The sequence below is a fragment of the Staurois parvus genome, unplaced genomic scaffold (genome assembly GCF_062004578.1).
Source record: "Staurois parvus isolate SC_StPar_1 unplaced genomic scaffold, SC_StPar_1.0 ptg001252l, whole genome shotgun sequence".
Taxonomy (NCBI): domain Eukaryota; kingdom Metazoa; phylum Chordata; class Amphibia; order Anura; family Ranidae; genus Staurois; species Staurois parvus.
In genome coordinates this window covers 258,416-274,520 of record NW_028319048.1, presented here as the reverse complement: position 1 = coordinate 274,520, position 16,105 = coordinate 258,416, and the positions used below count along the sequence as shown (strand labels likewise).

The following is a 16,105-nucleotide window of genomic DNA, read 5'->3' as shown; positions in this document are numbered from 1 at the left end:
TTTATTAAAACACATCCATCCGAGATACAGTTCAGATTAGTAATGGGTTGTAAGATATGCATAAGCCTACACGTGGAGTTCACACCGCTTGCGCATTGCGTTATGAAGCCCACGTGGTACCATGCTGCTGATATGTGGATACAGGCCCACGGTCTACTGACAGCAGCATTCGCATGGAATGCCGTGGTGGTATACACGCCGGTCTATAAGCGCAGATCTGCCATCTCATCCATTACCAAGCCGAGTACTGTAATACATACATTGTACATGGCATGGCCCAATTGCAGCCTTCAGAGCTTTAATTAAGCCACACGAGAGACATATGAATAACACGAATATATGACACATTTAAAGTTCGACCAACAATACAAAATTTCCATGACATTCCCTCCTGTTTTATCATATTCTCCTCGTGTCCCTTCTTGATCTTCTTCAGCTTGATGGGTGTAGTCTCAAACTTCAAAGAGTTCCTGTAGTTGTCCCTGAGAATAAAGCTCCACGGGGTACCTGAAACAACAAGACCCGACGCAGACTCGACGCAAACAGGCTTGATTGAAGCGATGATCCTCAAGAGCGTTGGAACCTTCACTACAGGAAGGCTCTTGCAAAAACCACAAACAGACTTGTGGTATGAATAAAGCTTGTGATCCCACGGTGGTCTGGGGAGATCCAGCAACAGATTCTCAAATTGCCCCTGCAGACGGGGCCACACAAGGCTGGTCTCGACCCAGACAGTTTTCCAAATCGCAGACACAAACCATGATGAGGCTTGAAGCTTGCTTGAAGGTCTTGGAGAATGTGGTCTTCAGAGAGATAAATTAGAGGGAAGCCAGGACGTAATCTGTAGAGAAGGTGGATGGTTGGTGAGGTCTTCCTCCGATCAGTGGTTGGAGTGGGATCCCCGGAGCGGGCATGGAGATGTGGTCGTCTGCCCGAGCTTGGCTTACACGGTCGATGAGGCAACAGGAACATCTCACCGCGGCATATAAAAGGCAGATGAAAAAGAGAAGCATCAGGATATACACTCCCACTTCCTTCAACCAAGATCCGATGGAGAACAGGAAATCTCCCAATCCTCCCAAACCCTTGAACGGATTCCAACCCTCACTAGCTATAGCTCTAGCTTTTCCCTGTAGTTCACTAACTTTGTCCATATGGGCCTGGACCTTGTCATCGGTGTCTTCTATCCAAGTACAACAATCCTCTCCGATGAACTCACAGAACCCCCCTTTGGCGGCTAAAAGATAATCGAGGGCCATCTTCTCCTGAAGCACTAAAATTCCCATCTGCCGTTGTTCTTGGGCAATTTCTCTGACAGCCTCTACGGTCTCGTTAAACATACTATCCACGATGACAGAAAAATTGTTCAGGCGCTTCATAAGTTCTATTCCCCATCCTGTCCATGAGGGGAACCAAGCCCATGCCTGGTCGCCCTCAGAGAACAGTTCCCTGCGAACTCTCCCTGCCATCCTTACCTTCTTGTGGACCATCAACTCTTCATGGTCCATCACTACATAGGATGCGGGGACTAGCTTTATGAGGGCACACGAACCTTTCGCGTTCTGGGGAAATGTTCTATAGGCTGCCGAACCACACAGAAAATAGTATGGACCTGTCAGAGCAGAGCAGGAAGAGTTCCTCGTTCGGCCTCTGGCACTGAGCAACAGTTGCACAGACTGGGGGATTGCTCCCTCAGTCTGCACATCACATCCGTCCTTCCAACACACGTGGTCTGGTCGGTCAGTGTGGTTACTCAGAAGGGAAGTCTGGTTAGTCAGATTGACAGTTATACCTCCCTCGCAGGTGGTAGTCCCAACAAACTTGTTACCTGTGCCAAAACTGATGTTAAAGCACACCTGAGGGCTGCCTAGCTGCCCAGTTACCCATAATGGACTGACGAGGGCCCTACAGGAGCTAGAGCTAATATTGGTGCTGAAACTGATGTTACCTGCTAAAAATGTGTCATTAAGTTCTACCGACAAATGTCTACGTGGGGGCTGACCAGGGGTCCCTTGCTTTTTCATGCCGACGCGGATGTCATATAGGGCATGAACAGCGGCCATTGCGGACATGTGATGACTGGGTGGGGGCTTAGAGCATACCCAACAGTTGGTTTTGTTGGCGGTTCTGGCTAAACGTAGGTGCATTTTAAATAAAAGGTTGGGGTATCTGCCATCTTTTCCTCCGTTCACACACATGTAAGACATACAAACAAAAAGAAAAAGGAAAATGACACCCCTCATTCTCTGGTGTAGCTGAGAAGCTTCTTGCAGTGGCTTGCGTGCACCCAGTTGTCTCGTCCCTCGAGCTTGAGTGAGGTAGGTGTCGTCAGCTGGACTTGGTATGGTCCGGTGAACCGTGGCTCGAGTCCGGTTCTTTGATGTTTCTTTAGGACGACCCAATCACCTGGCTCAATAGAAAGAACACCTGTTATTGTATTTGGATCGGGGAGCGATTCGCGAACCCGATGGTGTATCTTCTGCAGCTCCCGTTGCAGAGATTGCACATAACCTGTAAGCTGTGAATGCAAAGACAACAACTGTTGAGGAAAGTACAACCCTGTTTTGGGAGGTCCCCCAAACAACACCTCGTAGGGTGACAGCCCATGTGGTTGCCGAGGGGCATTCCGGATGGAATAGAGGGCAATGGGGAGACACTCAGGCCAAGGTTTTTGGGTATCGGAAGACGTTCAACCTTACCGCTACTCTCGGGGTGATATGGGGTGTGTCGCCGCTGACTCCAGTTCCACCAAAGAAATGCAGTCGTGTCCTTTGGAAGAGAGATTAGTAGTGGACAAAGAAGACATGTTAGCAGAAGAGGTGTTAGTATTGTTAGTCGTGTTGCAAAATTCAGCACTGTCATTGCTGTCCTCCACCCCCTTCTCATCTTCCGACACAGGAAGAAGAGAAGCTGGGTTAAGAATAGTGCATCGTTTGATAGTGAGGTTAGTAGGGGTTAGGAGGGCTTTCCCCTGAGAGGGGTACCTTGCCTTGGATGTCCTGTTTTCACAGGACCGTTCTTGCTGCACCGGTGTCAGTGAGGCAAGGGAGGGGATATTTTAATTCCTCTAGAAAAAGATGGATCTGGGCCGACACCGATTTGTCAACTTCCTATGAGAATTCATAGGAGTTACTTACCATGGTGGTCATAGGGGCGGAGGACTCATCAGGAATGAACTGCCACCGACCTTTAGGTAATTGGGGACAGCTCCTCCTCATGTGCCCCGTTTGGTGGCACTGGAAGCACCTGGGTGGGGGCCTATCCTTCCTGTGACCCAGATCCCTTGGTTTTTCGTGTGGGGTCTGGGACATAAGAACTTTGGCCTTGTCTTGTTTTCTTCTATCCATTTCCCTCTCTATTGCCGCAAGAGTGGAAAGGATAGCAGGGATAGACATCTCATTATATTCGGGTCGGGCCAGAACCAGCCTTTCCCGAATTTTAGTATCGATGCCTTCCAAAAATTTGGCCCGCAACAGAATGTGCGTCGCGGTCACCTTTACCCCTTCAGTTGGAGCATCAGGTCCAACTTCCAGATCTGCATCCAGTGCCGTCTGCTTGAGACGGCGCCAGAAGCAGGCGCTTTCCTCATTAGGACCCTGGGTGAGCTTCATCATGTCCGTAGTAGAGGTAGCACCATACATTTCTGGAAGCTTTGCCTTTAGCTGTGTACAGAACTCTTTGCCCCCTGAAGTCATCTCCTCATGCGTGGTTATAGAGCACCCTGCAATCACTGTACTGGCCACTTCCATGCCCACCTTTGCCCGTAGGATCTGTGCACAATCTGACCCGCTCATACCATAGCTGAACTGGTTTTGTCCAAACATTCGAGCAAATCCTCTCGGATTGACTCGATAGTCCGGGAGCTCAGCCAGAATAGTGCGGATCTCTGCCGGGGTGAAGGGGACATGCCAAACTACCCGTTCCCCTAAAGTCCGTTCCCCCCGTGCATTGGGAGGACCTTCAAATTGCTGCACCCTGACTGGATAGGCCTCGGTCCGGGAAGAGTGCAAGGGCTGACCCAGCATCATCGGTGGGCTTAGATTAACCACCTCGCTTACTGCACCTTCAGGTTTGAGGTCCCTCAGATCAGGGTATAGCTGGGGGGCAGGGGTCTGATCAGTGGTTCGTAGCGCTTTGATGCAATCCGCCCTGTTTTTTAACCGGGTGTCTATTCCCCTTGATTCACAGATAGTCTGCAAATCGGTTGTTGAGAAGGCTTCATAGTTGGAAACAGAAGGAGCTGGGGTGAAGCAGGGAGAAGGGAGAGGTAGAGGCAGAGGCTGAGGCATAGAGACAGAAGACACGAAAGGTACGTCAAGAGTGACGTCACTAACAGAAGAGACAGGTGCAGTTATACTTATCTCAGCCACTGTTGGTTGTTGGGGAACCCCAGCAGACCCTGATCCTGCCTGCCTTAGTAGAGTCAGCCCTGAAAGAGCTTCTTCCACCTCTGACACTGGATCCTCCTGTTTTATTCCCTCTGGAGGCCAGGTATACATCACCTGGTTCTTCCGGACAGACACCAGTTTATGTATGCCCTGCCTCCCTAATTGGATTGACCTGTGAAGCCATAGCTGTGCGATCTCTAGTTCTGACGCCTGCATCCGTGGTTCAAATTCAGAGATGAATTTTTCCCACCTCCATGCGTCAAATGTACCTTCCCGGGGAATTTCCCATCTGGTACCCTTCGACCATTTATTCCACCTTTTGAGGGGTTCTGTAGACTTCCCCCCCAAACTCACCTTCATCAGTTGTGCAGCTGTCCTTACCCTGAAGAGGGCTGCTTCCCCCTCTCTCTTCATGGACTGACTACTGCCCATCGTGACTAGTCACTGGTATATATCCCGCGTCCGGGTACCTGTTTACCCCCTGGAGCACTCGGTGGGATCCTACCGAGAGGCCTGATTCCACCACTTTCCCAGCACAGCGTAATTTATGTGATACTTATCGATCACCCGAAGCGCATCAAGTGGCGGTCAGACTGAGAGCACACCTCCCACTCCCACAGCGCAATTTGTGTGATCCTGACCACCCGAAGTGTTTGTGGTGACCAGGACTTCCCTGGACCGCCCACTCGCACAGCGTAATTTATGTGGTTCTCATCACCCACTGTGTTTGGCAGGCCACACAGCACAATGATGAAAGTGGCTTTTCTCTCCCTACACACAGTAGCTAACACAAGTCAAAACAAAAAGAGGGGTTCTTGGATGTTACTTAGGGGTCACTGGTTGGGCAGAAACCTGCTAACTGACCTTTAGGAAATTTGTGTAAAGAAAAAAAAACTTTCCTAATACACACAGAAAAACCCTTTTTCAACCTGAAAAACTGTTAAAAAGGACAAAGTGGATCCTTATGAAAAACACGGGACGTTTCACAGTAAAACAATTACACAGAGGTAAACCGAAAAACTGCGCCAAAAGTAACCTTGTTGCTGACGCAAAAATCACTCCTATCAGCACCGCTAAACGATCCACGTTATACACGCAATCTTTACTGCAACCACCTAGAACCGTTTACACAAAAAGTCTGCTGGACGTGAAACACGCGACACAGCAGCTTAAAACAAACCCGCTTTACAATAAGGAACTACTTTTAACAGGAAAAACACAAGAAAAACATAATCACTATACAAGAAATCTATGTGCAAAAACCCAGACTTCACCGCGCTCATTAAATGTGGAACACGTGAAGGGAAAACTCGCTTAATACACTTTAAATTGGCTGGCAATACGCAAATTTAAAGCTAAAAGCAAACAAATGAAACTGTAAAAAATTTGGATTAAAAAAACACAATATGGGTCAAATGCATATAGGAAACTTCATGCACATTGCATAGAGATTACTGCACATTTGGTAGCCAACAAAATGGCCACCAAACAAAAGGAGTCCATGTGGTTTAGTCAAGAAAATGACCCCCCACAGAGGAGCACATGGCAGATACTAGAATGACCCCCCACAGAGGAGCACATGGCAGATACTAGAATGACCCCCCACAGAGGAGCACACGGCAGACTCTAGCCTCAAAATTGCCTCTTACATAAAACAGACTTTTAGACAGAACATACACTGGACAATTACACAACAATATGAAGCACACATACAACACAATTTGGGCACAATCACAGAACGGACATAAAACACCAACATATCACACTAACATGCACATGTAACAGAAAGGACCCCCTGCTGCATGCTTGCTGGGAGCAGTAGTACACATTGTACAGATCACATACACACAGAGATCTTACAACAGTTATCAATTAACCTAAGCCTTTCAGCACTGTAATAATTACCTCACGTGGAGGGGGGTAAAGCAATCACCACAGTACCTACAGCCCACAAATACTTACCTAACACTATGCAACAACCTTTACCCACTAAAACATATACCCGTTTAATTTTTGGTTGGAAGATTTTTAAACTTGACCAAATCCAGCCAACCAAACCCACCCCCCCTGCTGCTCTCAGCAGAGACAAACCCTCGTCTTTTCACCCACAAATCAAGAGTTTAGGACAAAAAATGAGGTCCTTACCAAGCGGTATTTCTTGTTAGCTAACAGAGAGCGAAATCAGCCACACGAACACGCAAAAAGCGATCCTCTTAATGGCAGAGAGACCTGAAATGTGCCGGCATACTTTTTGCTAGTTCATGATGGCCATTCCCCCCTCGTTCTAGGTTAGCTACGCAAGAATACGCGTTAGTATCCACCAGGCTCGCCAAACTGTCTTGGAAATTCGCTTTAACGAATTTCTCCTTACCGTGAGTACTCGCAGTTGGATGCGCAGAAATCCCCCATAAAGCTGTGCGAATCTCGCTTACCACGACTGCAGCCAAACTACACGATTCCTGCCCATCCAAATACTTTGGTTCTGTTGAATTTGTGGGTGATGGAGCTCCGTTACCCTGGAATGATCACACGACACTCTAAGGCTGGTTGCAACTCACATAAGGGCTGATTTTAGGCTCAGCTCTCTGTTTTATTAAGAATACACACATGCCCCCCACATGAATAAAGTCAATCCCTCCCACCGAACAATGCAATGGGGAGTACCTATACAGAGGATATACATTCCAATTGGAGCATAGCCTTTGCTATTATCTATCACTGGTCCTCCCCCATGAACCTTCTGAGGTCAGCAGACTTCCTCCCCTTCCCCCCTATGAGCCATCTGAGGTCATATTTCCTGTCCTACTAGCTTCTATTGGTATGTAAAATTCTCTGCACAAGCACTCCCTAAAAATATCAGTCTGTACCTGGATGGGCCCGATACGATCTTTATTAAAACACATCCATCCGAGATACAGTTCAGATTAGTAATGGGTTGTAAGATATGCACAAGCCTACACGTGGAGTTCACACCGCTTGCGCATTGCGTTATGAAGCCCACGTGGTACCATGCTGCTGATATGTGGATACAGGCCCACGGTCTACTGACAGCAGCATTCGCATGGAATGCCGTGGTGGTATACACGCCGGTCTATAAGCGCAGATCTGCCATCTCATCCATTACCAAGCCGAGTACTGTAATACATACATTGTACATGGCATGGCCCAATTGCAGCCTTCAGAGCTTTAATTAAGCCACACGAGAGACATATGAATAACACGAATATATGACACATTTAAAGTTCGACCAACAATACAAAATTTCCATGACAGCCCTCAGTAACAATTCTGTGTCTGTCCCTGAGTAACAATTCTGTGGCCCTTACTAACGTTTCTGTGGCCCTAAGTAACAGTTCTGTGGCCCTCTGTAACAATTCTGTGTCTGTCCCTGAGTAACAATTCTGTGGCCCTAACTAACGTTTCTGTGGCCCTAAGTAACAATTCTCTGGCACTCAGTAACAATTCTGTCTGTCCCTGAGTAACAATTCTGTGGCCCTAATAACGTTTCTGTGGCCCTAAGTAACAGTTCTGTGGCCCTCAGTAACAATTCTGTGTCTGTCCCTGAGTAACAATTCTGTGGCCCTAACTAACGTTTCTGTGGCCCTAAGTAACAATTCTCTGGCACTCAGTAACAATTCTGTCTGTCCCTGAGTAACAATTCTGTGGCCCTAACTAGCGTTTCTTTGGCCCTAAGTAACGATTCTGTGGCCCTCATTAACAATTCTGTGTCCCTGAGTAATGCTTCTCTGTCCCTAAGTTACGTTTCTCTGTCCCCAAGTAACGTTTCTGTGGCCCTAACTCTGTCCCTAATACAGAGCGGTCTGCCTCTGTTCAATGACTGCAGGCAAATGAAGAATTCCAAAATGGCCGCTATTTATAGCTCGACCATTACACAGTGCTGGCTGGCTGGCTGCTGATTGGCTAATGCGATCACATGTCATTAAGGAATGCATTATGGGTCAGCGCGCCTTGTCTGCGCGCCTTCCCAGACATCCCCGCTCCGTCGCCGCACATGTCCGCCGCCATTTTAGGAAAAATTTCGATTTGCGCGTCCGAAGTAGGCTATTTTTCGGATTCGGCGCGAATCGAAAATTTTCCAATATTTGACTCGAATTCCACTTCGCCTACTTCGATTCGCTCATCTCTAATCACAACCATCCCGAAACCAGGTAAAGACCCCCAACTCGCTCAAAATTACAGACCAATCTCGCTACTTAATACAGACATAAAAATATACGCCAAGATAATTGCTCAATGATTACTCCCATTCCTACCTACATGGATCCATCCAGACCAAGTGGGTTTTATACCTGGTAGACAGGCTCCTGACGCCACCAGGCAAATTATTTCTCTACTCCACCACCTTGAAACTGACAAACGTCCCTCCCTTTTATTATCACTAGACGCGGAAAAGGCTTTCGACCGAATTCATTGGAAATTTATGACACTTACATTACAAAAGTTTGGCTTTACGGATTGGATCTTGTCGGCGATCCTCGCCCTTTACTCTAAACCCTCTGCTAGAGTCTTAACTAATGGCACGCTCTCACAGCCCTTTTGTATATCCAATGGAACCAGACAAGGTTGCCCTCTGTCCCCCATCATTTTTGCCTTACTTATAGAACCACTAGCGACTAACCTTAGAAACGACCCAAGCTTCACGGGAGTCAAATACCTCACCACTGAACACAAAATCAGTCTCTTCGCAGACAACATTATACTGATGGTTACAAATCCATATAAATCACTCCAGACGATTCGTACGCACATTCAAAGTTACTCAGCGGTCTCATATTACAAACTTAATGAATCCAAATCATCAATATTACATTTATATACGCCTTCTATTACCCAGGACTTACTATCTAAACAGTTCCCTTTTACCTGGGAAAAACACAGCATTCCTTATTTGGGGATTACACTCACCCCTACTACTACTCACCTTTACCCAACTAATTACAGATCGCTACTTGAAACTATCCCTCGGGATCTCAAGAGCTTTCGCACATCTAATCTATCGACATTAGGTAGAATAGCAACACTAAAAATGTGTATTCTTCCTAAGATACTATACATTTTCCGAACACTCCCCATCCCAGTCCCATATTCTTTCTTAATAATATATAGTGCAGCGCTGGTGTATTAATTAAAAAAAGAACATGCTAAAATGAATACAAATAAAATAGTTCATAAAGTCCTTCCACAATTAAGTGACCATAGGTGTATGAAGGTCTTCCTCCTTATAAAGGTGACTGGTATCGGATAGAAAAAATGCGCACTCACCGACCGCACATTTTAAATGCGCCTTTGTGCACTCTTATGCAGATGACCAGCCAGACATGCAGATCCTAAGGACACATGGACCATCCCTCTCAAATACTGACATCGGCCTTGGGTGCAGTACCTCCAGGTATATAGAGCCCTTTCGTTCCAAAAGATAGGCAGGCAGGGGTCCCCCTCCTGCTTCCAGGTACCCCAGAAATGGTAGATGCAGATCTGAAACCCGTCGGCGCCTGTAAACCACGTGACAGAGCACAACGGGAGGGGCGGGGACTTCCAGGTTACGGAAGCCGAGAGAGAACCGAGGTTCTCTCTCGGCTTCCGTAACCTGGAAGTCCCCGCCCCTCCCGTTGTGCTCTGTCACGTGGTTTACAGGCGCCGACGGGTTTCAGATCTGCATCTACCATTTCTGGGGTACCTGGAAGCAGGAGGGGGACCCCTGCCTGCCTATCTTTTGGAACGAAAGGGCTCTATATACCTGGAGGTACTGCACCCAAGGCCGATGTCAGTATTTGAGAGGGATGGTCCATGTGTCCTTAGGATCTGCATGTCTGGCTGGTCATCTGCATAAGAGTGCACAAAGGCGCATTTAAAATGTGCGGTCGGTGAGTGCGCATTTTTTCTATCCGATACCAGTCACCTTTATAAGGAGGAAGACCTTCATACACCTATGGTCACTTAATTGTGGAAGGACTTTATGAACTATTTTATTTGTATTCATTTTAGCATGTTCTTTTTTTAATTAATACACCAGCGCTGCACTATATATTATTATTCTTGCTTAAAGGTCCAGTGATTCCTTAGAGTGTTCCAGCAGCTGAACTATGAGCGCTCGCTTTACCCTTATGCCATATTCTTTCTTCACTAAACTCCAGGCCATATTAAACAAATTCCTATGGAACTCAAAAAAACCCAGATGCACCACGAATCTCCTAATACGTCCAACCGCCAGAGGTGGAGCAGGCCTCCCACATATGAAATCCTACTACCAAGCTGTTCTATTAGACCAGCTCTTCTTCTGGTGGCACCCCTCCCTGGAAAAAAATATGGACCACCTTGGAAACATCTTTGTACCTTCCATACGCGATAACGGACATACTATGTCTACCTCGAGCGGCTCAGATTCAAGCGCTTCACAAACACCCATGCATACAGGCCTCTTTAATAGTATGGCACGATTTTGTTGACTACAATAAATTAGGGAAAAACAATGTTCAAACCCCTACCCCACTTTCGTCCTTGCATTACATCATACCTCATCTAAATCTAACAAAGTGGACGACCCTTGGCATACATCACATTCAAGATATATTTACCTCAAGCAAATTGGACTCCTTCTACACCACTCAAAGCAAATTTCACCTTCCTGACAATGAACAATTTACATATATGCGCATAGCCCATGCACTCCACAAAACAAGTATCCCGCACACAACAGAAATTCCTGCAACTGCGCATCATTTCTTTCATAGAACCAAATACCCAAAAAAAGGAATCTCTGTCTTTTACACACTTATAACCGAGAGGCAATTTACAACATATACTTCCTCTTTAACCAACTGGGAGAAAAATTTCCACCAATCAATATCCCTAAGCATATGGGAAAAAACATTTACCATTACGTACAAGGCCTCGAAATGTTCCTCCCACTGGGAAACATATTTAAAAATCTTACATGAATGGTACTTAACTCCCACTAAATTATCACTATTTTATCCACAACACTCGCGAGCCTGCTGGAGACACTGCGGAGAGTCTGGTACGCTATTACATATACTCTGGAATTGTAGGTCAATTAAATCTTACTGGAACAAAATTTTTCAAATAATTTCCTCAATTACAGGTACGTTAGTAACACCAAACCCCGCTTTAGCTCTCCTGCATATTGGCATAGATAAGTTTCCTACAAATACACGTACCATTGTTATACATACTTTAGCAGCAGCAAAAACCAATATTACCAGACTATGGCGCTCTACCACCACTCCCCCTTTGTCTCGCCTCTTTTCCGATCTCAACCTTCAATGTGAAATGGAAAGAAGGATTGCCTTACAAAACTCCACTTCTCACAAATTTATTACCCAATGGTCTCGATGGCTAAAAAACCCAAACTGTTCTGTAAAATGATTACTAATTATACCCATTGTAATACAAGTAACCCGTCATCCACTGGTGCCCTCTCCCTCTCCCTCCCTTTCCCTTCCCTCCCCATTTTCCACTTCCCCCCCCTTACTTATAATCTTTCGTTCTCTAGACTGGTTCACATGACAATGAGCATACCTCTCATGTACACAATTGGAACCTAAAGTATCCCCGGCCTATTGGTGGGGATCTTCGACTCCTACTTCTTTACTCATGCATTATGATCCTTCGAGTGAACCCTTCTAGTTTCATGTTAATATGTTAATATGTTTACCCTTTTGTATGTTGACAAAATTTTTCAATAAAAACCATTTGAATATAAATTATTCAGATCATCAAACAAATTTTAATATGACACAAAGATAACCCGAGTAAATACAAAATGCACATTTTTACATGATGATTTAATTTATTAAGAGAAAAAAAGCTGTCCAAATCTGCCTGGCCCTATGTGAAAAAGTAACCCCCCCTTTTCTAAATCACGAATGAACTGTGATTAATCACATCATTTGGAAAGCTGAGTTAAATTTCACTTGCCACACCCAGGCCTGATTACTGCCAGACCTGCTGAATCAAGAAATCACTTATATAGAATCTGTTTGACAAAGTGAAGCATGCTAAAAGATCTCAAAAAGCAACATGTCCTGCCGCGATCCAAAGTGATTCAAGAACAGATGAGAAACAAAGTAAATGACATGTATCCATTTGGGAAGGGTTACAATACAATTTATTAGATTTTGGGACTCCAGCAAACCATGGAGACAGCCATTATCCACAAAATTGGAACAGTGGTGAACCTTCCCAGGAGTGGCTGGCCTACCAAAATGACTCCAAGAGCACAACAACTACTCATCCAGCAGGTCAGAAAAGAGCCCAGAACTTCATCCAAATAATGGTAGGCTTCATTTGCCTCAGGTAAGGTCAGTGTTCATGAATCAACAAAGGGAAGGAGAAAAGGCAAAAATGGCTGCCATGAGAGAGTTCCAAGGCCAAAGCCACAGCTGACCAAAAGCACAAAGGCTCGTCTCACATTTGCCAAAAATCAGTTGACTGATGAGACAAAAGTTGGACTATTTGACTTTTTGGAAGGTGTGCGTCCCGTTACATCTGGTGTAAAACTAACACAACATTTCACAAAAAAACATCATCCCAACAGTCAGACATGGTGGTGATAGTGTGATGGTCTGGTGCTGCTTTGCAGCTTCAGGACCTGGACGACTTGCAACTTGGGTTATGCAGCAGGAGGTTTAGGGAGTAATTACTTTTTCACGTGGAGCCAGGCAGGTTTGGACAGCTTTTTTTCCCTCAATAAATGAAATCATTTAAAAAAAAAGCATTTTTTGTGTTCACAACTAACCATTATGTAATGTTAAAATTTGTTTAACCACTTGCCCTCCTGAGGATTTACTCCCCTTCCTGACCAAGCCATTTTTTTGCTATTCAGCACTGAGCTATTTCAACTAGTAACTGGCGGTCATGCAACACTGCACCCAAACAAATGTCATGTCCTTTTTTTCAGACAAATAAAGCTTTCTTTTGGTGGTATTTGATCACCATTGAGATTTTTATTTTTTGTGATATAAATGATACAAGACAGCATTTTCTACTTTCTGTTATAAAAAATATCCAATAAACTCAAATTTCATCATCAATTTAGGCCAAAATATATTCCGCTACATGTCCTTGGTAAAAAAACATCCCAATAAGTGTATATTGATTGCTTTGTGTGACAGTTATAGCGTCTACAAACTATGGGAGAGATAATGGAATTTACACAGCTTTTACTCTCTGACTGCCCATCACATTTCTTGAGGTGCTAAAATGCCAGGACAGTACAAACACCCCTTTTTGGAGAGTAGACACCCCAAGGAATTTGCTGAGAGGCATGTTGAGCGTGGCCGGATCTAGGGGGGTGCTAGGGTTGGCTGTGCCCCCTACCCCCCAGATTTCAGTTGTGCCCCCCCCCCAGGCTGGCCTCCCCATTGGCATGGCACCTGGCCTGCAGTGGTCCTTCCTCCATTCCCACATTCAGGGCCAGGACATGAGTGGGCAATCTGGTGAAGTGAACTGTGAGCAGATGACAGCTGTGGAGAGGAGTGAACAGGGAGGAGGTGCCCCTCCCCCCTCCTGTCAGTGGAGCGCTCCTCTGTACAGTAGATCCCACAGGATCGCTGAATCGGGCTGTATGATAATCTGCCCCCTACCCACATTTCCTGCTGCTGAGAGATGAGCAGCCTGTGGAGGAGATACAGGGTGGGTAATCAAGCTGTACAGTCCAATCTAAGTGTACTCCCCTGTCATCTGCTGTACCGAGGAGCTGTTCTGACAGGAGAGCACAGCACAGCCCGCACCCCCTCTGGGCTCTGTAGTGATTATCTCCTGCCTATAACTTGGGGGGGGGGGTGACTTACAGGCGGGAGAATAGTAGTGGGAACACAATTCCAGGGGAGGGGGGAGGTAATAATTTGTGCTTAGGCTGAGAGCTTTGTAGAGATGGGGGGATGAAAGGCTATTTGTGCTGGGAAGGTTAATGGGAGGAAGATGATAAATGGTAGGAGGAGGAATGGGGGGGGGGGGGGGGGTGGGCATTTGCTAGGAGGAGTGATTTGGGGAGATATGTACTAGGATGGGGGATTGGGAGGATATTTGCTAGGAGGAAGAATGAGGGGATATGTACTGGGTGGGGGATATGTACTAGAAAGAGGAATGGGGGTGGATATTTGCCAGGAGGGGGGATTAGGGGGATATATACTAGGCAAAATGAATGGGTATTAGAAGGGGGGATTTGGGGGGATATGTAATAGGAGGGGGGAAATGGGGGGGGGATATGTACTAGATGGAATGGGGGGGTATATACTAGGAGGGGGGGTTTGAGTGATATGTGATATTTGTGCTAGGAGGGGGAATTTGAGGGCATTTGGGTGAGGAAGGAGGATTTGTGTTGAGAAGTATAATTTGAAGGGGGTTGTGCTAGGAGGGGGGATTTGTACTAGGAGGGGAGGCTTGTACTGAGGGGGTGTTATTCTAGAAGCTGAACTTTAGGCATAGGATTTGTGGTAGGATGGGAATTTGTAGGGGAAAGAGGATGTGTGCTGGGAGGGGTGATTTTTTTGGGTGGGGGAGATTTGTGCTAGGATGGGGGGAATGAGGGGATTTGAGCTGGGAGGTAGAATTGAGGGGCAAAGATTTGTACTTAGAGGGGGGGGGGGATTTGTACTGCAAGGGGGGGATTTGGACTGTGCATTGTGATTGGTCAAAGCAATGCACTCAACCACAGCTCAATCACAGAATGGGATAATGTCACAAGGGAGTGGGGGTGACCCTGCCGCCTTGTGATGTATATAAGAACTGTCATCAGGGATGCAGCTGTCAGAGGGACGGGAGCAAGCGTTGCAGGAGGGGCGTGTTCTTTTTTTGGGTAGCGGTGGCGGGCATCATGATTGATGTTGGATCTACTTAAGGGGACATTTTTTTATTTTTAATAAAGGACTTGTCAGAGATTGCCTCCTGTCAATTTTTACTACCATGTACCGCATACTCATTCACATGGGGGAGGGGCGGGATCAGGGTGCCACATTGTTACAGAGGGTATCGAGAAACTGCTAATCCAACTGTGCAAAGACTCCCAAAACCCTGGCTGGAAGAGACCTTTGTCCCCATCAACATGGGAGCGAGGTGCTTGGGTGGGGGGGAGCCAACCCTGTCCCAATAGGCATTGTTCTGTTTTGTTTTTCTCAACTTCACTAAAAAGAAAGAGATCCTTGGCCAAACTTCCAATACTGGGCTGTGCCTCCAGGATCCAGTCCTTCTCCTTACTACTGGCGTCCTCCAGATCATCAACAACCACAATCACCTTCTCCTTCCCTGTGTATAAAGACATCACGTTACATCCAATACATACATCCATGGAAGAATATTTACATGGGATGAGTGCGACAGCAGAGATAGTAGGAGGTGTAGTAGGAATAGTAGTAGTTGGGTTAGTGAGAGGTGTAGTGACAATAGTAGTAGTTGGGGTAGTAAGAGGTGTAGTAGGAATAGTAGTAGTTGGGGTAGTAGGAGGTGTAGTAGTTGGGGTAGTAGGAGGTGTAGTAGGAATAGTAGTAGTTGGGGTAGTAGGAGGTGTAGTGACAATAGTAGTAGTTGGAGTAGTAAGAGGTGTAGTAGGAATAGTAGTACTTGGGATAGCAGGAGGTGTAGTAGGAATAGTAGCAGTTTAAGTAGTAGGAGGTGTAGTAGGAATAGTAGTAGTTGGGGTAGTAGGAGGTGTAGTGGGAATAGTAGTAGTTGGAGTA

At 46.1% G+C, this 16,105-nt stretch overlaps 1 protein-coding gene across 1 annotated transcript in view; it reads right to left on the bottom strand.

The window, feature by feature from the left end:
- Window positions 1-13,355: 13,355 nt before the first annotated feature.
- Window positions 13,356-16,105, bottom strand: part of LOC149437834 (uncharacterized) — a 105,164-nt gene continuing 102,414 nt past the window's right edge. The window contains exon 6 of the mRNA XM_089660505.1: window positions 13,356-15,674. Within this exon, the coding sequence (XP_089516631.1) occupies window positions 15,349-15,674 (326 nt within the window). The 3' untranslated portion in view covers window positions 13,356-15,348. The remainder of the gene's footprint in view (window positions 15,675-16,105) is intronic.